Raw genomic sequence first — 22405 nt, 5'->3', positions numbered from 1 at the left:
GTCAAAGGTCAAATGGCAAAGGTCAAAGGTCAAATGGCAAAGGTCAAAGGTCAAATGGCAAAGGTCAAAGGTCAAATGGCAAAGGTCAAATGTCAAATGGCAAAGGTCAAAATTTTTGGTCAAAAAAACTTGGACTTTCGATTATCCGGATTTCGCACTATCTGGACTTCGGATTATCGGACTTCGGATTAACGATTATCCAAAGTCCCCGAGGGTGGACTTCGGATTATCGGATTATCCAATTCCCCGGAGGGTGCGACTTCGGATTATTGGATTATCCGAAGTCCCCGGAGGGGGACCTGTGATGACACCCAGTTTTTCAACCGAGGGCGATCCAGGGCTGGCCCTAGCGCTGGTGACTACAGGGGGGAGAGGGAAACCTTTACTACCCTATAGTCCCTCCCTCTCCTTTTTCGTGAATGGACACCCCCAAAAATAACCCCCTCTCCCCTGTTTAGAGATGCTGCGGGGTTTAGTAGGAGATGATACGAGATTCTCTCGCGTATCTCTCCTCTCTCAATCGAAGGGAGCATCATACCTCGAGTCCCAAATTCGAACGGATGTGATTCCGTGCACGCCACGTTCAACAACGTCAACAGACCCGGTGTGTTTGCGTTTTGTGGCCGGAGGTATGAATCGAACTCGGTACCCTTGGGTATGAAGCCATCGTGCTACCAATTAAGCTAACACAGGTCACATGTTTTCTGTTATTTTTCGGCCTCATGACTTGTTAGTTTGTTATATCTAAATATTAACTTGTTTTTTATTCACATTAAATAAATACAAGAACGTTAGTCGTACTGCTGAATTTCGCTTTATGGCTGGAGGTATGATTCGAACTCGGTACCCTTTGGGTATGAAGCCATCGTGCTACCAATTAAGCTAACACAGGTCACACGTGTTTATGTTATTTTTCGGCGGCTCATGACTTGTTAGTTTGTTATATCTAATATTAACTTTGTTTTATTCAACATTAAATAAATACAAGAACGTTAGTCGTACTGCTGAATTTCGCTTTATGGGTGGAGGTATGATTCGAACTCGGTACCCTTTGGGTATGAAGCCATCGTGCTACCAATTAAGCTAACACAGGTCACATGTGTTCTGTTATTTTTCGGCCTCATGACTTGTTAGTTTGTTATATCTAAATATTAACTTTGTTTTATTCAACATTAAATAAATACAAGAACGTTAGTCGTACTGCTGAATTTCGCTTTATGGGTGGAGGTATGATTCGAACTCGGTACCCTTTGGGTATGAAGCCATCGTGCTACCAATTAAGCTAACACAGGTCACACGTGTCATGTTATTTTTCGGCCTCATGACTTGTTAGTTTGTTATATCTAAATATTAACTTTGTTTTATTCAACATTAAATAAATACAAGAACGTTAGTCGTACTGCTGATTTTCGCTTTATGGGTGGAGGTATGATTCGAACTCGGTACCCTTTTGGTAAGAAGCCATCACTGTACCAATAACGCCAACACAGGTCATACCTACCCTACTTTTTTTGGTCATATGACCTGTTAATTTTTTTTTCGTTTAAAATATAAAATATCACCTACTTTGTAACGATTCACTAATGTGATCATCGTGGCGTCGCGCATTGGGAGGTGCGAGTCGCTGGAGAGAAGAGGGTAGCAGGTTCGAGACGTGGTAAGGTAAGCATTAAGGTTATCTTCGTTGTTAACGTATAAATAATTTTGTTTTATTCAACAATAAATAAATACCACAACATTAGTCGTACATTTTTCGCTCAGGAGAGCAGAAAATCGACTTTTTGTAAATTTCACGTGTTTTCTATGTCCAAAAATTTTAGTCCAAAAATTTTGAAAAAGAATTTTGGTCCTAAAAAGTCAAAGGTCAAATGGCAAAGGTCAAATATTTTCGGAAAAAAATTTTTGGTCAAAAAAATTTTCGTCAAAAAAATTTTTGGTCAAAATAATTTTTGGTCCAAAAAATTTTTAGAAAAAAATTTTTGATCAAAAAAAATTTGGTCAAAAAAATTTTTGAAGAAAAATTTTTGGTCAAAAAACTTTTTGGGAAAAAATTTTTGGTTAAAAATTTTGGTCAAAAAAATTTTTGGAAAAAAAAATTTGGTCAAAAAAATTTTGGTCAATAAAATTTTTGGTCAAAAAAATTTTGGTGAAAAAAATTTTAGTCAAAAAAATTTCGGAAAAAAATTTTTGGTCAAAAAAATTTTGGTCAAAAAAATTTTCGTCGAAAAAATTTTCGTCAAAAAAATTTTTGGTCAAAATAATTTTTGGTCCAAAAAATTTTTGGAAAAAAATTTTTGATCTGGAAAAATTTGAATTGAAATTTTGATTTGGAAAAAAAAATTTGGTCAAAAAAATTTTGGTCAATAATTTTTGGTCAAAAAAATTTTGGTGAAAAAATTTTAGTCAAAAAAATTTCGGAAAAAAATTTTTGGTCAAAAAAAATTTTGGTCAAAAAAATTTCGTCGAAAAAATTTTCGTCAAAAATTTTTTGGTCAAAAATAATTTTTGGTCCAAAAAATTTTTGGAAAAAAATTTTTGATGAAAAAAATTTGGTCAAAAAAATTTTTGAAGAAAAATTTTTGGTCAAAAAACTTTTTGGGAAAAAATTTTTGGTTAAAAAAATTTTGGTGAAAAAAATTTTAGTCAAAAAATTTTCGGAAAAAATTTTTGGTCAAAAAATTTGGTCAAAAAAATTAATTTTGGTCAAAAAAATTTTTTGGTCAAATAATTTTTGGTCAAAAAAATTTTTGGTCAAAAAAATTTTGGTGAAAAAAATTTTGTCAAAAAAATTTTCAGAAAAAAATTTAGGAGGTCGAAAAAATTTTTGGTCAAAAAAATTTTGGTCAAAAAAATTTTTGGTCAAAATAATTTTTGGACAAAAATTTTTGGTCACAGAAATTTTTGGAAAAAATTTTTGATCAAAAAAATTTGGTCAAAAAATTTTTTTGAAGACAGCAGAGAAGGATTGCAATTATTAACCTCATAAAATCTGACACTAGTATTAATAAGAGGAGTGATATCTCCTTACCCTGTGAAAATTATCAGTTGATACTCAATAATATTTCCAAATTTCCAAAATTATGTGCCTTGCGCAAGTTACTGATGTAAGACCATATTTATGTAAGTTACTTTTGTTGTTTTTTCTCCTTATTTTGTTATAATTATATTAACATTGTTACAGTTGCTTTTCTATAGTTCATGAATTTAACTACTTAATATTTGTATGGATACATATTCTTTGTATGTTTTTTATTTTTTATTGTAGAGTACATGTCGCAAAGCCGTTGTCCGATGCGACAGTAGAACAGAAATGTGACTCTACAATAAAAAAAAAATCGTTCTAAAAATTTATATAATTGTTCCGATTTAAAGTGACAAGAATTGTCTTTTGCATTTGAACAATTTGAACAATCATTATTATGGAATAATTAGGAGTATTACAATTATATAGTTCACTGAAGATGACACAAAATATGTGTCGATACGTATGGAAACAATAAAAATGATATAAGTTCATACAAGTTTTTAATTGATGTATTGCCCTGAAGACTAAATCTCGTATATATATAAACATAGAAATTGATTATGAAAATAAACTTTCAAAGATTTTTTTATTGCATAGCTTTATAATGTAGGTAACGTCTTATATACCAAAATTTTGGCCGAAAACTGAAAATTGGCAAACGGAAAATTTCAAGCTAGCAAAGGTCAAAGGTCAAAGATTTTTTTCAGCCAACTAGCAACGATTACATGGCAAAGGTCAAAGGTCAAAAAAAAATTTGATCAAAAACTGAAAATTGGCAGAGGTCAAAGGTCGAAGGTCAAAAAAATTTTGACCAAAAACTGAAAATTTCAAGCTAGCAACGGTTACATAGCAAAGGTCAAATTTTTTGACCAAAAACGGAAAATTTCAAGCTAGTAAAGTCAAAAAAATTTTCGGAAAAAAATTTTTGGTCAAAAAAATTTTTGGAAAAAAATTTTTGGTCAAAAAATTTTGGTAAAAAAAATTTTGGTCAAAAAAATTTTCGGAAAAAAATTTTTGGTCAAAAAAATTTTGGTTAAAAAGAATTTTTAGTCAAAATAATTTTTGGTCAAAAAAATTTTGGTCAAAAAAATTTTGGTCAAAAAAATTTTGGTCAAAAAAATTTTTGGAAAAAAATTTTTGGAAAAAAATTTTTGGTCAAAAAATTTTTGGCCAAAAAAATTTTGGTCAAAAAAATTTCGGGAAAAAAATTTTTGGTCAAAAAATTTGTGGTCAAAAAAATTTTGGCCAATAAAATTTTTGGTCAAAAAAATTTTGGTGAAAAAAATTTTCGGAAAAAAATTTTTGGTCAAAAAAATTTTCGGAAAAAAATTTTTGGTCAAAAAAATTTTTGGTCAAAAAAATTTTTGGAAAAAAATTTTGGTCAAAAAAATTTTTGGAAAAAAATTTTTGGCCAAAAAAATTTTGGTCAAAAAATTTTCGGAAAAAAAATTTTGGTCAAAAAAATTTTGATCAAAAAAATGTTGGTCAAAAAAATTATGGTCAAAAAAATTATGGTCAAAAAATTGTTGGTCAAAAAAATTTTTGGTCAAAAAAATTTTTGGAAAAAAATTTTGGTCAAAAAAATTTTCGGAAAAAAAATTTTGCTCAAAAAAATTTTTGATCAAAAAAATGTTGGTCAAAAAAATTTTGGTCAAAAAAATTATGGTCAAAAAAATTATGGTCAAAAAATTTTTGGTCAAAAAATTTTGGTCAAAAAAATTTTTGGTCAAAAAAATTTTGGTCAAAAAAATTTTGGTCAAAAAATTTTTGGTCAAAAAATTTTTGGTCAAAAAAATTTTGGTGAAAAAAATTTGGTCAAAAAAATTTTCGGAAAAAAATTTTTGGTCAAAAAAATTTTGGTCAAAAAAATTTTTGGTCAAAATAATTTTTGGTCAAAATAATTTTTGGACAAAAAAATTTTTGGAAAAAAATTTTTGATCAAAAAAAATTTGGTCAAAAAAATTTTTGAAGAAAAATTTTTGGTCAAAAAACTTTTTGGGAAAAAATTTTTGGTTAAAAAAAATTTGGTCAAAAAAATTTTGGTCTAAGAAGGATTGCAATTATTAACCTCATAAAATCTGACACTAGTATTAATAAGAGGAGTGATACCTCCTTACCCTGTGAAAATTATCAGTTGATACTCAATAATATTTCCAAATTTCCAAATTTCCAAAATTATGTGCCTTGCGCAAGTTACTGATGTAAGACCATATTTATGTAAGTTACTTTTGTTGTTTTTTCTCCTTATTTTGTTATAATTATATTAACATTGTTACAGTTGCTTTTCTATAGTTTATGAATTTAACTACTAAATATGGATACATATTCTTTTGTATGTTTTTTATTTTTTATTGTAGAGTACATGTCGCAAAGCCGTTGTCCGATGCGACAGTAGAACAGAAATGTGACTCTACAATAAAAAAAAATCGTTCTAAAAATTTATATAATTGTTCCGATTTAAAGTGACAAGAATTGTCTTTTGCATTTGAACAATCATTATTATGGAATAATCAGGAGCATTACAATTATATAGTTCACTGAAGATGACACAAAATATGTGTCGAAACGTATGGAAACAATAAAAATGATATAAGTTCATACAAAATTTTAATTGATGTATTGCCCTGAAGACTAAATCTCGTATATATAAACATAGAAATTGATTATGAAAATAAACTTTCAAAGATTTTTTTTTATTGCATAGCTTTATAAATTTTTGATCAAAATGTAGGTTACGTCTTATATGCACAATTTAATTATAAGTTTTCTTCAATTCTAGCAAGCCTATCCAATAAAGATGGATGTGATTCGTTAAACATGAAATGCATCCAGTCATGTATAGGCGAATTCAAGTTATCCTTATGCAGTTTTATCAAAGCCCTTTTTAGTGGTTCTCCATAACCCAAATTCTAAAATAATTATTATAATAAATAAACACACACAAATATTACATAAAACTCATAACAATAAACTGCGTCCAATCATGTATGAAAATATTTAAGTTATTTTATATAGTTAATAAAGTTTTCTTTACTTTCGCGTAGTCGTCTGCTTGAAATTCCATTTCACGTCCAATAAAAAGAAGAGCAATCATAGCTAATGCGTTATAAGGTGCCATTATAAAATCCATTACCGAGATTAAACCAACAAGAACAGGTTTTTGATCATTTTTAAAACCAAATGCATAGAATAGTGGCATACTGTCTTTTAATTGAGAATACATGGCAAGTGTTAAAAAAAGATTAGCCTAAAAAATTCGTAAATGTTATCCAATACAAACTAATATATAATTCAGAGGTACCTGCACGAATAACATTCGAAACATAACATGATTTAATTTCCAGTGACCAAATTCGTGGCAAATTATGGCCAGTACTTCATCATCTGAACATCCAATCGTAAGACCGGTTGTCGAAGAAGCTGCCTTTTTTGCCAGCAATGTATCATACCTTGTTGTATATAACATATATTTACAAACATTATTTATGAAATAATACTTAAGCTGAGATAAACTTACAGCACAATTCGTTTAGAATCAAAAATTCCAGCAAAATAAGCATTTGTATGGCGTGAACGCATTGATCCGTTGAATACAAATACGTTTTCGTGAGGAAAGTCTACTATTTGAGCTAACTCCTGGAAATAATGATTTATTATCTAAAATAAAAGGCTTTTTTGGATTTTTACTTTTTTTCACCTCAAAATCTCGTTTGAGCTTTCCCTCCGGAAGAGGTGTACACTTCATATCAAAGTCGGACATAAGTGTTGGATATGACATATTAATGAACATGCATAAAATGCATATAAACATCCATAACCACACAAAAAACCTAAAACAAAATTATTTAAAATTGTTTACATTGATATACAAAAAAGCGAAATATTGTAATTAAAAAAACCTTTCTCCGCCTAGTTTAATAATCATCACTGACAATGCCGATAAAGGCAAAAAAAACAGTTGCACCATTGTAAAGTAATTCAGTTGATCGTTAAGAAACATTTCCACAGATTGCTTATTAAATCCATGTTGCGACTCGATAACAAATATATCATAAAAAGATAGCGGAAGTTCTGTTAGAGTGGATATTAAATTGTTGATTAAAACGAAGATTACAGTTACTAAAATTTCAGAATCTGATGACCCAAATGGTAGCTTATCTGCACAATCTTGCGCCACACGCCAAAGCGCAGCTGTCCATCCGAATATTAAACCTAATGTGCACATCGTCTGTAGATATTAAAAGAATTGTTTGTGCATTGATTAATACATTTTTAATTCAAAACAATAATAGACTTAGAAACCAATGAAAATATATGTTGGAAACCAATTAATTACCGTCAAATATAATGTTTTGCAAATTCTAAACTTTGTTCTATCAATTCCATATAAACGTGCTTTTTCGAAGACCAAAGGTGTCATGATATCTACATACACATCACTCATTTCTTCTTCTTCATTATACTTCATAAGCTGACGAACCATAAGGTAGATGTCAAAGGCGGACTCCAGCCATAAGAAAGTAATAATACTCCCAAAAAGAAGGAGCCCTAATTCAATAAAATTAGTAGTGATCTATTATTGATAAAATTAATAGATTTAATTTTATTAAGTGACCTTTAAATTCTGGCGTCATTCCGGTTATTACCTCCTCCTCCTTAATCTGTCCTGAATAATGTAGCCATACATCATATAAGATGTTATCACCTCCTGGGGAGGAATGACCGTGCGCTATCTGCATATAACCATGACTTATTATTTCTAAAATTTTCAGTATAAGATGTTTGAAAGCAATTGGGACGAATTTGTAAATACTGATGACCAAAAATTTTGATAATTCAAAATATGGATAAATTTTGTTTTGTTCAATCTTACTTTGTCATGGTGACTGCGATGTATTTTTTTTACAGTAAAATTGAATAGACTTCCGGCCAATATAAACACTCAAAAATGCAATGCAAATTACTTGAAACATCTCAATTAATTTGATTTGCTAAGTGATTTTACAGGTTACATTACCAATATTAATATATCATACGCTTTTTCAATTATTTATTTAGATTTTAGTATACAATAATATATAAATATCTATTAATAGAGCCAATATATTAATCATGAAATATCACATGAACATTAATTTATAAAGAGAGAATAGTATTTTCGAATACAAAAATAAAATAAAATAGAAGGAAATTGTCTGGACGGATTTTAACAATACTTGAGAATACAGTGTGTAATAGATCCAATAATGTTTAAATGATAAGTACCCACTGATATATATATATATATATATATATATATATATATATATATACTATCCATGAAGAAATCGTTTTAATTCTTCTTGAGTATCAAAAATCATGACTGGGAAAGGCGAACCTGGAACCAGTTCTCCCGCCCATTTTACTTCAACTCTGTAGTCTCCTGGTTCGGTTGGATCGAACTGATGAGAGATAAAACAATAAATAAACGATATCTAAAATAATAAATACATAAAATTATGCATTTTGAATGTAAAGTATTACTTTGCATAATATAGTGCGATCTTTTTGACTTTCGCGCTGCATTTCGACGCGAAAAGCGCCTTTAGGTCCCCGAACGCGAACTGTTAGTTGACCGGCGCCGGCACCTCGTGTATCGCAAATGAAACGAGATTGAAATGTAGCCAAAACCCCGTGCTCAATTCCTGGACCATAAACTCGAACCTAAACCAATTTTATTTATTAAAATTGTTTTAAAAAATAATATTTTTCGGACATTGTCATGATTACCCGAAGTTCATATAATATGCCTTTATTACCTGAAGTTAATCGCGGTATGACTAAAACTAGTAGTCATATACATTGATTAGGTGTTGTAGTATTATCTTGTTAATTGAATTATAATCAACTTCAATTTAAATTTTACCTTGCTAGCATCTGGAGCTCCTGCCACCCTAAGTTGGAATGGCGACCCTTGCACATGTTCTCCTGCGTATTTTATAGTTAACTGGTGATTACCAGCCTCCTGCGGTTTTACATTTAGTGTGAAAGTAGCATCACCATGATCATAAAGTTCGCAGTATGCAACCTTGCGAGGACCAGCACAGTGTGCAGTTAATTCACCAGGACCAGCTCGCCGTGTGTCTATCCAAGAGCGGATTTCACGTCCAACTACACCACGACGCAAACCTTCACCCGAACAAAGAACGCGGCTGGCATCTGCCGATCCAGACACACTGACAGTAAGAGGACAACCTATAAATAAAGTATATAAAATTAAAATACATAAAACAATTCTGTATTAACAAATTCTATTTTACTTATGCTTCTTATATAGTATAAAGATATATTAATAAAATTACCTATACAATAGTTTTTGAAGTTGATTATAGTTTAAAACGCAAGTTAATTTTAATATTATATATGCTACATTATAAATATACTAAACATGATACAATACCTTTGACAACACGGCCAGCCCACGTAACACCCAATAAATAGATTCCCGGCGCAGGTGGGGTATATTGAGCATGCCAAACTTCCTCACCTGCTGGTCCAGAAGCAGGTGTAACAATTACTTCGACAGGGCGTCCAGTATCACGGTTTTGCAAGGTAACTTCAGGCAAACCACCACTGATTGCTTGTGAACCATCTATAATGAAAGAAATAAATGTAATGATTTATATTCAATTTAATTTAAATATTTTTTCTATAATAATAATAATATAATATAATGACCTATAGTGAAATGAGCAGTTTCACCACTTTGCGCGCTTGCAAGACCTCTGCCCGTCAACACAACTTTTTCACCAGCACCATTAGCAGGAAAATGTGCTATAGCACTTTGAGGTGCACCTGGGATTGGAACACCTGAATATGATAATTCCAATGCACATTTTCCTTGCGCTGTACCTTCTCCATTCAGAGAAACTCTCATTTTGCCCCCATATTGTTCAGTTGCTAGAAAAAAGTAATAAAATTAAAAATTAAACTTAGTAAGAATTAAACCATACAACATTAAATAACATATATTTAGTAAACGAATTAAGATATCGTCATTTGTATGTACTTACGTATTTCCATGCCATCCAGTATACATTCTAAGCGTCCAGGACCGCACTGACTTACGTCAAAAATTAGTTTGGCTGGCAATTTTAAATTGCCATTATCATCTAAGTGCGGTGGCCATCCCCCAATAATGTGGCATTGAGAAGGATCAACCACCTATAAAACATCATTTAATAAACATACTTCAAGATGAGACAAAGAGTAAAGTAAAGAATAAAAATAATAATATACCTTAAGTTCCCAAGGAGAACCGGGCACTTGACCTTGACCAGGACAGCTCACACGTACTTCATACATTCCAACAGAATGCGGTACATAAGTAACACGCCATTCCCCTGGCTTTATAGATTGAATATGGGTTTCTATGTCTGCAGCAGAAGCTACAGAAGGGTCTAATGATTCAATCTGTAAATTTACATAATTTAATTTTTATCTAAAATTATTACCGAATGTTTCACTAATAGACTACAAAATAAATAATATCAAGAATTTTATGAAGCACGCGCGATATTACCTGCACACTTGGAACACTTGGGCAATAAACAATAAATCCGGCCTCTTTGCCACAATGACCTAATTCTAAACCAGGACCTGCAGCACGTGCACCAGTTTTGCGCAATGATTCGGCGCTCGCAGTGAAATTAATTGGAGTTTTCAACACAGATATACCACCATAAAGAACATTCACTTTATAATTTCCTTTAAGTAAATTTATTTACCTTATTAGAAAGACGACACAAAACTATACTTTCTGAAACTGATTTCATTTTAATTTAAATTCACAAACCTGGAGCATTTGGTACCAATTCTACCATGTGTGCGCCATCTCCGTGTCTAGTGATCATTAATGGAAGGCTGTGACCGTTTGGTCCAGTTATTGAAAAATCTAGTTCAGCTAAACCCGCGTGTGAATGATCAACTGGAAATGATTGATTAGTAAGAATACAATTACAGAACGTACAAATTTCTTAAGAATCATTATTATTATTGTGTTTTCATTAATTGCAATAAATTAATTTGTTTAATGAAATAAAAATAATATAAACAATTGGATTTAAGAAATTTTTTGAAAGAATTGAGGACGCTGATAGTATTCATACCTGTTAACAGAACTGGACTATACAATGGCACTGTAGAATGAGGAGCTCCTTTCACAGTAACTTTGCTTGGATCAAAAGATTGGCACGTATACGGACTTCCGCTTAATGGTTTCGCCTGATGAAGTACCTCTATAAAATAAATTAAATTTCTTGAAAATATATTAGTTGTACCTATCAGCTCCAATAAGAATGACGTATAAATATTAGGGTTTGTCGGTTTTCAAAAACCGGTTTTATAAACCGTTTTTTTTTTGGCGAAAATTATGGAATTCGAAAACCGTTTTTTTAGTGAAAAAAGTCGGTTTTACTGTATAAATGGATAATGACAAATATAGCCAAATATTAAGGATAGATGAAAGCATTTTGATTCTTGAAATCATATCATTTCTATAGAATTTGATATCTTATCAGTCTGCGATGGTTCCCAGAAAAGTTTCGTATATATTAATTTAGATCTTTATACCAGTGTATATTTTAATTTAAATCAGTGTGACTTCTTCTTGAAGTCTATGTAGAAATATGATAGACGTTCTCAGGTTTTTGAAATCGTATTTTATTAAACCAAAAATAATTAGAATGCTTAAAATTAATTAAAATTACTTGGAACAGACAATACCCGAGTTTAGCTTAATTGTTTTTAAAATTAAAATTGATATTAAAAAGTATGTATGAAAATGTATCTAATATTTTTTTATTTATTTATTTTTTTTAATGATTTTTTTTATTTAGAAATGTATTATTTTTATTTATTCGAAAACTTTCCTTTCACTGCCATAAAAATATTTTCATTCTTATATGTAAAAATGATGCATGAATATAAATAATTATTTTCAAATTTATTTAATCAAGATAAACTATTATTCTTAGTTCTACTAATTAAAATTAAAATAATTTTGTTTACTATCTATAAAATTGAACAATAAATAAATTCAGTCAAATACTGCTCTAAATTACACTAAATTTGCGGATAAATTACAGAATGTTCGAGCAAAAATTTATTTTTTATATAAAATTCGAAAACCGGTTAAAACCGGTTTTTTAGTAAAATGAAAATTCGAAAACCGTTTTTCTGTAATGTCGGTTTTTGTATAAACCCTAATAAATATAAATCAGGTACACATTGTAAACCCTCGTATAATTTACCTATGACGCATTCACCAATCTGAGTAACTGTAAATTCCGCTTGAAGCAATCCTGATTTAGTTTGGTAACATCTAACAGGCAACGCGACACCACCAGGCCCAGAAACGACAACATCGAACTCCCGGGCTGGTCGTCCTAAGGTGTCGATCGAAAATGAAGTTACCTTTCCCAAACGCGCTTGATACAAGCCCGAACCGGATGCAGTAACCTTTTTATAATGATAAAAATATGGAATAATAATTGAAAATACACTTAATATTTTATGCACAAAATTACAACGAAGTGAAAAACAATTCATAATTTTATATACTGATTTCGATAATATAGACCGATCTAGCATTGCCTCAGAATTGGCGAATGCGATTTAATCTTATCTTGAATATTTCATATCATGAAAATTCATAATTAAATGTTTATGAAATTTAAAATTTAGTAGATAAAGATTTATTGCTAATGCATTAAGGAATGAAAAACTCAATTTTAAATAGGTTTTGAAATAAAAAAACAATGTAGGATACATTCGATTTAAAATATTAGATTTTAACCGCAGTTTTTAATTTTGTAATTAATAAATTGAATTTCTTAACCTTTACACAGACCATAAAAAATATTTCAGTTTCCTCAAACGTAATTAACAAAAAAAATTATGTTTACCTCATGACCCACACCAGCTGGTAATACATTGACCTCTATTGGCCTTTCTGACACCGGAACGCCGTTATACATGAGGGTGATTTTATGTGGAGCAGCTTTTATTGGCTGATAACTCAATTCCCAAGTATTTCCACCAGGTTTTGATGGAGCACGAACGGTGTGCTGAACGTCTTCACCTCCTGCACGCACTAAAGCACTCAATATGCCTTGACCAGCATCGATTGTTGATACTAAAAATGATAGTACATATACATACATACATATATACATATCTATTTGGGATTGCTTTATCGATTATTGGGATATCTATTTGGGATTCGGGATATAACTCTGCTATATCTATATATATATATATATATATATATATATAATGAAATAATAGTATAAAATATATTTGATTTGCGCCTATATTTGTTTCTAAAGTGTAGAAAATATTTTTTAAGGTTTTCAGCACTATAATGTTTTATCTGAACATAAGTGTGCGATTGTTTATCAATAAAATTTTTAGCTTATAAATACCCCCCGGTAAAACCGATGTTTACCATACCATACTGAAATAGGTGTATTAATTTTATTTCCATTACCTCCTAAAGTGGCGGTTCGATGACATTGACCTTCACCAACAGTAACTATTTGAACAAGTGTAGGATCGTACACATTAATAATTCGAACAGCAAGTGGCAGATCGCTTTCGGTTTCAATCGTCCTAATGGTGTATTGTCCGACTTGAGATGTTTTAAATTCGGCAACTCCACGTGAAACACCATATGAAATTTTACGACCATCTGGACCAATTATCTCCAAAGTTTTGTCGGGAGATTGCGGCATATCGACACTAGCCACACCACCTAATTGAGAGAGCGACATGTAAAATATCAGAGCTTGTCAAAGGAACTTTTGATAAATAATAAGATATTCGTAGACATATTGCAAAATCATTAAAATATTTGTTGACCGCATGCAAATTAATCATAAAGTGTTATTTAATTATAAAATGAAATTTATGTGCTATTTTTTAACATACGCATATATATATATATATATATATAATATATATATATATATATATATATATATATATATATATATAATATGTATATATTTATAAACTAGTTTCTACCGATTTGAATATGTTGTAGATTTTCCTGCACAGCACATTGGAAAGGGCTGCCAGGAACTGGTGCATCATTAAACGTTATGTTGACAAAATGCATTTCTCGCGTAGAAGGTACAAAAGTTACATCGTATAAACCGCGTGCACAGGCGACTACCTATAAACAACACAAATATATATTATATAATATATACATATACACATTCGATTTATAAAGAATCGCGGCTCAAATTTTGATTATCGTGCTACATATATTATGTATAATTCAAATAAGAAAAACAAACTGACAGATTATATACATATCTATCACGCATGCATGTTGAATTACTCACCTGTACGTAAACAAAAATGAATTTGAAGATAAGAATTTTATCAATAAATGCTATAAGTAATTGATGTATTAGCAATATCCGAATATTAGATGACTGATTAGATCTAATAAAAAGAATGCGCTGACAGAAGTCTATTGTATATGAATACCTCTGCTTTTACTGTATTTTGGGCAGTCGAGACAACGAGCTCCAATGTGCCTTCACCTGCACTAGCAGCATCTACGCTGAATGTTACTGCTCGACCCACTTCGGCGACTGCAGCACCTGGTAATAGAATTAATTAACTAGTAATAAAAATTATAATTTTGAACAACTAGTTGAAAATTACAAGATTTTTCGACTAAACCCGACGGAGGGTTAGTTTTATTTTTATTTATTATCCGTAATATTTATAATGTCAATCCAGAAATTAACTATGTCTCATGTCGAATATTTGTAGAGATCTGAATTTTATTTATCATTTACCTCCAGGACCCGCCTCAAGCCCTCTAACGTGAACTCTGCGCACATCATAGACGTTACAGCTAAAAGGTGAACCCGCCACATGCTGCATGTCACCACCGCCATGTAACACTGCCACAGAGTGACGTCCAACCGCATCAGGTCGAAATATAGCGGTGTATTGGCCACTTGAATCAGTTGGGCGCACAGAACTCCGAAGAATGGCGCCTGACGGTGAGGTCACGCTGACTTGAGGCTCTGGACCTAGAATGAAAGGTAAATTTAGTCATGCTTTACGGTAACATGTATACTGTAAGAGAAAAAAAAATGGATTACTTAAGGAATTAAATGTATCAATACTTTTAATAAGGTTTGGAAACCACAAAATTTCTAATAAAAAAATATTCAATAAGAAAAATTAACCTGTGAAACCATCTAATAATATTCGTGCTTCTTCACCAAGAGCCGCCAACTTTACTCCTGGTCCAGTAACTGTAGCCGTTCCTGGGCCTAAAGCAGGTGACACTATGCAACTGAACGGTGATCCAGGAACGGCCAAACCATTAAATCTAACAGATAATGAATGTGTTGCTGCTTCAGTAGGTTTGAAATTCACCTACGGGTAAAAACGCATTACATTAGAATTAAAATGTTAGTAATAAAATAAGACGATCAGATTATATTATTTATATAGGCTGCGATTTTCAGTCACCTTGAATCTTGCATTGCCTTCACTTTGCACATAGTTTGGTACATTTCTTCCGGCAACTGCAACTATGATCTCAAGGTTTCCGGCACCTGCTTGACTTGCATTGATGCTGAAACTGACTGGTTTTCCTACTGTTCCAGGGGATATGTCTGTTACTGTTACGCGCTCAGCAGAATAAGCTTTTACTAGAAAAGGACTACCCTCTACATGGCCGCCTGGTAAACGTACCTTCAAATTTAAATAAATTTTACTGCAGGTGATTAAACTTACATAGACAAGTGCTATATTAAAAATACTCCATTAACGATAGTTATAGTAAAATACTTTTGATATACTTAAGTATTCATTTTGAAGAAAAATTATCAATATTTAGATGGATATAAGTAAGTAATTGGTATTTGTACAAGTCATTAAAAGTCTTACTTCAACACTATGATCACCAACATCTACTGGTATAAATTTTACACTGAATTTGCCATCGCCAGAAGCCCCATCAGCCGAGCCCCCCGCTACTGGCGAAACAGTAGCTTGCAGAGGCCTTCTAGCCGGTCCAAGTACTTCAACATTTGGAGGTGCTTCACTCTCAACCAAAAATTCACAAGCACGACCCACAGATACTTTTTCCAGAAGTTCAGGGGCAATTACACGAGCTGCGGCGCAAACTCGGCATGAAAATGGACTTCCTATTATAGTTAAATAATTTAATTACAAATCTTTATGATATGGCTGTTATTTATATCACATGCATGCATGTTATATACCAGGTACATCTTGTCCATTGAAGCGCAAATCAACAGTATGTTCAGTCGGTTCCCTCGGTGTAAAACTAATTGCGTAAGTGTGTTGTCCTTGGGCTTGTGCCGATGTTGGCACACGACCGCCATTTACGGTCACTTCCAAATTTCCAGGGCCAGCTTGGGATGTTTCAACTGCAAATGTACATTAGTTACATTAATTTAATCTTAAAATAATCATTTGCGTCAGTAATTAGATTTGCTTCAATAATAGTTACCTAGAAAAGTGACGGGCTTTCCTACAGTACCAGAGCTGACTTCTTTCACACGAATTGCGTTCACATCATAAACCTGTAATTATTAATCAACAAAATATATTCGTATGAAAATGATGTATTAAGTTCACTTAGTTTGCTTATCAATTTTATACAGATTATAAAAAAAATAGAGGATTTATATAACCTGATGATAATCTGTTTTTCTCAATAGAGTCTGTTTCAATACGATGCCCACGATTTTTTGAGTTTTACTAGACCAATTTACTTGAAATTTTCAGAAAATCATATTCAATCATATAGACTCTCTGATATATACTAAACTAATCTCAAAATTTTGTTTAAAATATCCAGAAACTCAAAAAGTGATAAAACGGGTCTCTTTTTTCAACCTGTCGCCATTTTAATAAAAAAACTTAACTTGTTGGTAGTTTATATATACTAGACTATAAAAAAGAGACCCGTTTTATCACTTTTATCACTTTTCGAGTTTCTGGATATTATATATATATATATATATATATATATATCTTAGCGGCAATATTCTGGATTAGTAATTGTTTTTTTTTAATTCAGATTACTACGGGGATTGCAATTGTGAGCATAACCATTTTTGAGACGATCCACTTCATCAACTCCTAACTTTGAAAATTGTAAACTAATTTTTTTCAATTCAATTTTTAATCAAAATCACTGACCTTTTGGAGAACTTTATTATTCAATTATATGTTATATTTTTCGCTTTCAAACTTTCTATAAAATTCTGTTTTTCTTTCTTTATAATTATCTCCAAAAAAAATGACTCATGCCAGGCAGCAGTCAAAAAGTTGTCGGAGTGTAGAGATTATTAAGGTAAAAGGCTATTGTAACCCGCATTTAGAATTTTGTATTCAGCATTTTTTTTTTCATTCAGCATTTTCTTTGCGCATAACACTTTCAGATGGCACAATTTCAGATATTTGATGAATAGTTGTAATTATCAAATGAGAGCGAAGATTCAATTTAAGCCTATACTTTTCAAAAACACGGGACAATCCGAGACAAAAAATCTTAATTTGGGAAAAATAATGCTCTTAAAAAACCCAGGACACAAGGTAGAAAACCAGGACTGTCCCGGCCAAACCGGGACGTATGATCACCTTAGCGGGCGTTCATTAATCACGTGATCGATTTTTTTTAATGATTTTTGGATCCCCCTCCGCTTTGGTGATACGCGGAGATATTCAATATTAACCAAGCCCCATCCCGCACCGTATTTTTAGTTTCGAGAAAAAGTTGTAAAATTGAAGAGCGATGAATTTTAGGTCATTTTGTCGTAAAAGAAAGCAATGAATGTTTTTAATATCCATTTTTAACACTTGTTTATTAATATTATTAAAATACAAAACAAAAATAAAAAAAATAAAGTTAAAAATTGTAAAAACTGGCAGCTGATGAAGTGGGTGGTCTCAAAAAATTGGCACCTCAGTCTTGACATGATTTCAGCCCTCCTAGCCGTCGGAAATGCAAAAAATAAAAAGATTATTAAGCTACAAGGATGTCGCAATCGCCCGAACTAGCGATGAGTAAAAAATTTTTTTTTTACAAATTGGCGACTGTTCGAAAAAAAAGTGTTATATTTACTGTTTTTTGAGTTTCTTGAATTTTTTAAAAATAGTAAAGGGAGGAATTTGGGGATAATCCTAGTTTGGGCTATAGATAGGTCTATAAACAAAACTTTCTGAACATTTCAAGTGAATCGGTCGATTAAAACTCGAGAAATTGTGTCAACAGTACTGAAAAAGTCTGTTCTGAGAAAAACGCATTTAAAGTTTTGCGTGAAGCCAAACCAGTATGAAGACCGAGTCCGTAAAATGCCTATATTTCCGAAAATATGAATAAAAAAAAATCGATGTTTTTGAATTTCTACACTAGAATACCCCTTAAAGCAAAATGCTACTGACAACTAGTTTGTGTTACTTACCTTAGCGGCATACGGGCTTCCCGCAGTAGGCTGCCCTTGCACCGAGACCGTGATTCGGTGTTCTCCTACCGCCCTCGGTACGAATTCGGCCCTGAATACGCCGTCGGCGGTCTGTTGTACCTGCGTGGGTACCGACTGTCCGTTTGGCCCTGCGTTCATGGTCAAGTCATGCCCAGATATAATAATTGTATTGTCCGTGTTTTGGGAAGCATAGAGTAAGGTGGGATAAAATAATGGCAAAGGGATCATTTTAAAAGGTAATATATTGTCTGGTTTATGATTAATTATTAGATATGATTTATTTAAAAGTATTGATTAATAAGTAATTTTATGATACTAATTCTGTATGATAGCAAGAAGAAATGATTGTAGACACACAAATATATTGTTGTGCCCGTGCATTGCCAAACTCAAGATGCAAAAAATCAGTAGGATCTAAAAGAAATGAATAAACTTTATTATATATTTATTCACTTATTTATATAATGATATTTAAAGTAATCCATTGGACATGTCATATTAGCTTTTAAAAACTACTGATTTTTACTAGTGAAGTTGTTTGTATACTTCAGCTTCCATCAAGCAATATGATTATATTATGATTATAAATGGTAACATGCAAGAGCTATAAATTTATTCCCAGAAATCCATGCAAAATAAGCTTAAATCTAATACACTTAATCTAAACTATTAAAAGTATAAAAAAATAAATAAATATACTTAAATTTTGCAATCATATTTTTATCATGCATATTTTATATTAGTTATTTAAATACCATTAAGATTTGCTTGCAGTGCAATAAGTCTGCTTTTCAAAAAATGTTTTATTTTATTCGTCATTAAGTACCCATAATAGGAAAAATATATGGCAAAATATGGCGAAATTAGTAATAACAAAAATTTATGGCAATCGACGTTGTTTCAACAAGATTAATTATGGCAAAAATTTATATTCTCGCTCAAGTAGCAAACTTACCTAAAATAAACGTTATTAAATGATTAATATTAAATTAAAATACTAATTAATTATATGAATATTTACGAATAATAAGTTTCTTTTTTTTATATAAGTTTCTTATTACATATGTTAAACGAATACAGGTATCCTATATTGAAAGCTTATTAACCTATTTTTACAAAATTTTCAGCAATATCTTATTGATTGCAAGTTTTTAGATTGCTTGTGATATGTTAGTATTTTAGCATCTTATGCAACATGCTTAATATTATTACTGACTATAAACTGACGTTTTTAGTAAAACCGTTTATTTGTGTGCGTCAGTAAGTCGTCAGTAGTTACATTCGTTTGTAAGTTAAATTTTATAAAAGTTGTCAGTACAAAAGTCTTCGTCTTCCTGTAAAGATATACAGAACACTAGTTTTAAACTAATTAACTTAAGAACATTTACGTGAAATGCGATGTAAGTGGTGAGGAAGAAATACAAAATGCAAATACAAACCAAAGTCGAGAAAATGATTGTTTATATCCCCTTATAATAATGCACTTTTGATTATTGAATTCGCTAATTTTTAAAGTCAAACATACCATTTTTGATGTGTATATAATATCTTCACAGTGTTTACATTTAATTTATCTCACAAAAAGTGATAGCCTTGTGATGACTATTTGTCTAATAAAAAAAACATTTATATGGAAACTAATTTAAATTCATGCACTCTTAAAATAATCAAAAGTGCATATAAAAATCATTTCATGCACGCTTTCCCTTTACAACATAGATATACACATAACCTTAAATATAAATCTATGAATTATATGATAAATTATGTGCGGAGACGACAAACATATAAGTGCAGAAATAACAAATATAATATACATTGCCACGCCTGATTAAAACTTGAAAATAAAAGGAATCATATCATACATAAGTATGAATTTGGTACAGATTTTCTAATAGAGTGAATTTTGTTGGTTAGGGGAACACGGAACTTAATTTGAAATATGTTATTACACAAAGTGGATTTTGATACGATACCTTCCACATTGACTTCAACGTCTTCTAGGCGACCACCTGAATGATTGATCAACAGGCTAGATGGTTTGTGTATAGGTCCAGGACCTGGTAATGAAACTTGAGGGCCGCCTAGACCTCCACCAACGGAAACGCTTATTGGACAACCAGGAACGGACATCTAGAGAGAATCATACTACGTAACTACGTATTTAAGCATACTCAACAAGGGCTTTTTAACGATAGAAGATATTTAAAAGTTGTACTTAACGAAGAAGTATTTTAATAAAGCGCCTAATACGGTGGATTTTAAGAATTTAATCAAAAGTTTCAACAAACCCATTAGAAATTAATAAATCATATCAACTTACTTTGTTAAATGAAACACTGACAACGTGTTCACAAGCTTCTGCAGGAACAAAACTTACAGAAAACCTTGCGTTACCCTATAATTAATTTATTAATGATCAATATTTTCAAATAATTGAGTATCTTGACAAGTTGATTAAAATTGTTTAATTTTACCTGTGGATGAACTTGGGTAGGTATGTTGTGTCCTCGTGCAGATATTGTTATTTCCAGATTACCTTCACCGGCATCACCAGCATCAACTGTAAATTGCAAAGGTCTTCCTACTGTACCTCTGGAGACAGGCCCAACATGTACTCTGGTAGCGTCATAAGCTTTAGCCAAAAATGGCGTTCCCTATTTAAAGAATATTAATACAATTTTTCATTTATTTAATCTTTATATTTTCTTAATTTTTTCCCCTTTGATTTGATTTTCAACATATACTTTCAGCTGATAGATTGTATTTATAATTTGATTGTTGAAATATACTATGAAAAAAAAACAGTTTTAAAAACCGTTTTTTTGGCGAAAATTATGGAATTCGAAAACCGGTTTTTAGTGAAAAAAGTCGGTTTTCACAGTATAAATGGAAAACGACAAATATAGCCAAATATGAAAGATAGATGAAAGCGTTTTGATTCTTGAAATCATATCGGTTCAATAGCATTTGATATCTTATCAGTCTGCAATAATTCCCAGAAAGGTTTTGTATACATTAATTTAGATTTTTATACCAGTGTATATATTAATTTAAATCAGTGTGCCTTCTTCTTGAAAAAGTAACTTTCTCTACTCAAACTTAAAAAAAAGTGTTTTAAACCCTAGAAGCCACAAATTAAATAACAAAAAACTTAGAATTATTATTCCTGGCTTTAAAAACAATTAAGCATAATTTGGTCGCAAGTATGAGAGGAGTATTTTCTATTTCAGGAAATTTTGTCGAAGTAGCAATTCGATAGACGTTCTAAGTTTTTTGAAATCATATCTTATTAAACAAAAAAACAATTACAATGTTTAAAATTAATTAATTAAAATTGCTCGAAACAGACAATACCAGAGTTTAGTTTAATTGTTTTTAAAACTAAAATTGATATTAACAAGTATGTATCTAATATTTTTTTTATTTTTTAAGTTAATGATTTTTTGTTATTTATTAATCTATTATTTTTATTTATTCGAAAACTTTCCTTTCACTATCATAAAAATATTTTCATTATTATATGTGAAAATGATGCATGAGTAACGAATAATTCTTTTCAAAGTTATTTAATCAAGATAAACTATTATTTTTTAGTTCTACTAATTGAAATTAAAATAATTTTATTTACTATCTATAAAATTGAACAATAAATAAGTTCAGTCAAATACTGCTCTAAATCACACTAAATTTGCAGATAAATTACAGAATGTTCGAGCAAAAATTTATTTTCTATATAAAATTCAAAAACCGGTTAAAACCGGTTTTTTAGTAAAATTAAAATTCGAAAACCGGTTTTCTGAAATGTCGGTTTTGTATAAACCTTCGATGAACGGTGTTTAAAATA

At 31.0% G+C, this 22405-nt stretch overlaps 2 protein-coding genes and 1 pseudogene across 2 annotated transcripts in view; all 3 read right to left on the bottom strand.

Annotated features, from left to right (window-relative positions):
• LOC113370929 overlaps positions 1–22405 on the bottom strand; it is a 70604-nt pseudogene that overhangs the window by 22071 nt on the left and 26128 nt on the right.
• Positions 5782–7906, bottom strand: LOC113370928 (CAAX prenyl protease 1 homolog). The gene is made up of 9 exons (XM_026611599.1): positions 7899–7906; positions 7672–7837; positions 7362–7598; positions 6925–7253; positions 6723–6855; positions 6543–6661; positions 6327–6474; positions 6060–6272; positions 5782–5934 (listed from the first exon to the last, which is right to left on the bottom strand). Exons 1-9 carry the CDS (start codon positions 7904–7906, stop codon positions 5782–5784), a joined length of 1506 nt encoding a protein of 501 aa, XP_026467384.1.
• The window catches only part of LOC113370927 (filamin-A-like), a 54038-nt gene continuing 39947 nt past the window's right edge, over positions 8315–22405 (bottom strand). The window contains 25 exon segments of the mRNA XM_026611598.1: positions 8315–8466; positions 8549–8728; positions 8931–9259; positions 9465–9656; positions 9743–9964; positions 10078–10228; positions 10304–10477; positions 10587–10771; positions 10860–10991; positions 11173–11301; positions 12316–12523; positions 12970–13199; positions 13554–13817; positions 14090–14240; positions 14564–14679; positions 14881–15120; positions 15280–15472; positions 15569–15793; positions 15989–16248; positions 16327–16494; positions 16578–16650; positions 18538–18686; positions 20535–20691; positions 20882–20956; positions 21036–21215. Of these exon segments, the coding sequence (XP_026467383.1) occupies positions 8338–8466; positions 8549–8728; positions 8931–9259; positions 9465–9656; positions 9743–9964; positions 10078–10228; positions 10304–10477; positions 10587–10771; positions 10860–10991; positions 11173–11301; positions 12316–12523; positions 12970–13199; positions 13554–13817; positions 14090–14240; positions 14564–14679; positions 14881–15120; positions 15280–15472; positions 15569–15793; positions 15989–16248; positions 16327–16494; positions 16578–16650; positions 18538–18686; positions 20535–20691; positions 20882–20956; positions 21036–21215 (4512 nt within the window). The 3' untranslated portion in view covers positions 8315–8337.

Source organism: Ctenocephalides felis, unplaced genomic scaffold, assembly GCF_003426905.1.
Source record: "Ctenocephalides felis isolate EL2017-DRISC unplaced genomic scaffold, ASM342690v1 CF-g0.4_SCAFFOLD_01492, whole genome shotgun sequence".
Lineage (NCBI taxonomy): Eukaryota > Metazoa > Arthropoda > Insecta > Siphonaptera > Pulicidae > Ctenocephalides > Ctenocephalides felis.
Note: the sequence above shows the minus strand (reverse complement) of the source record. Positions and strands in the feature narration are given on the sequence as shown.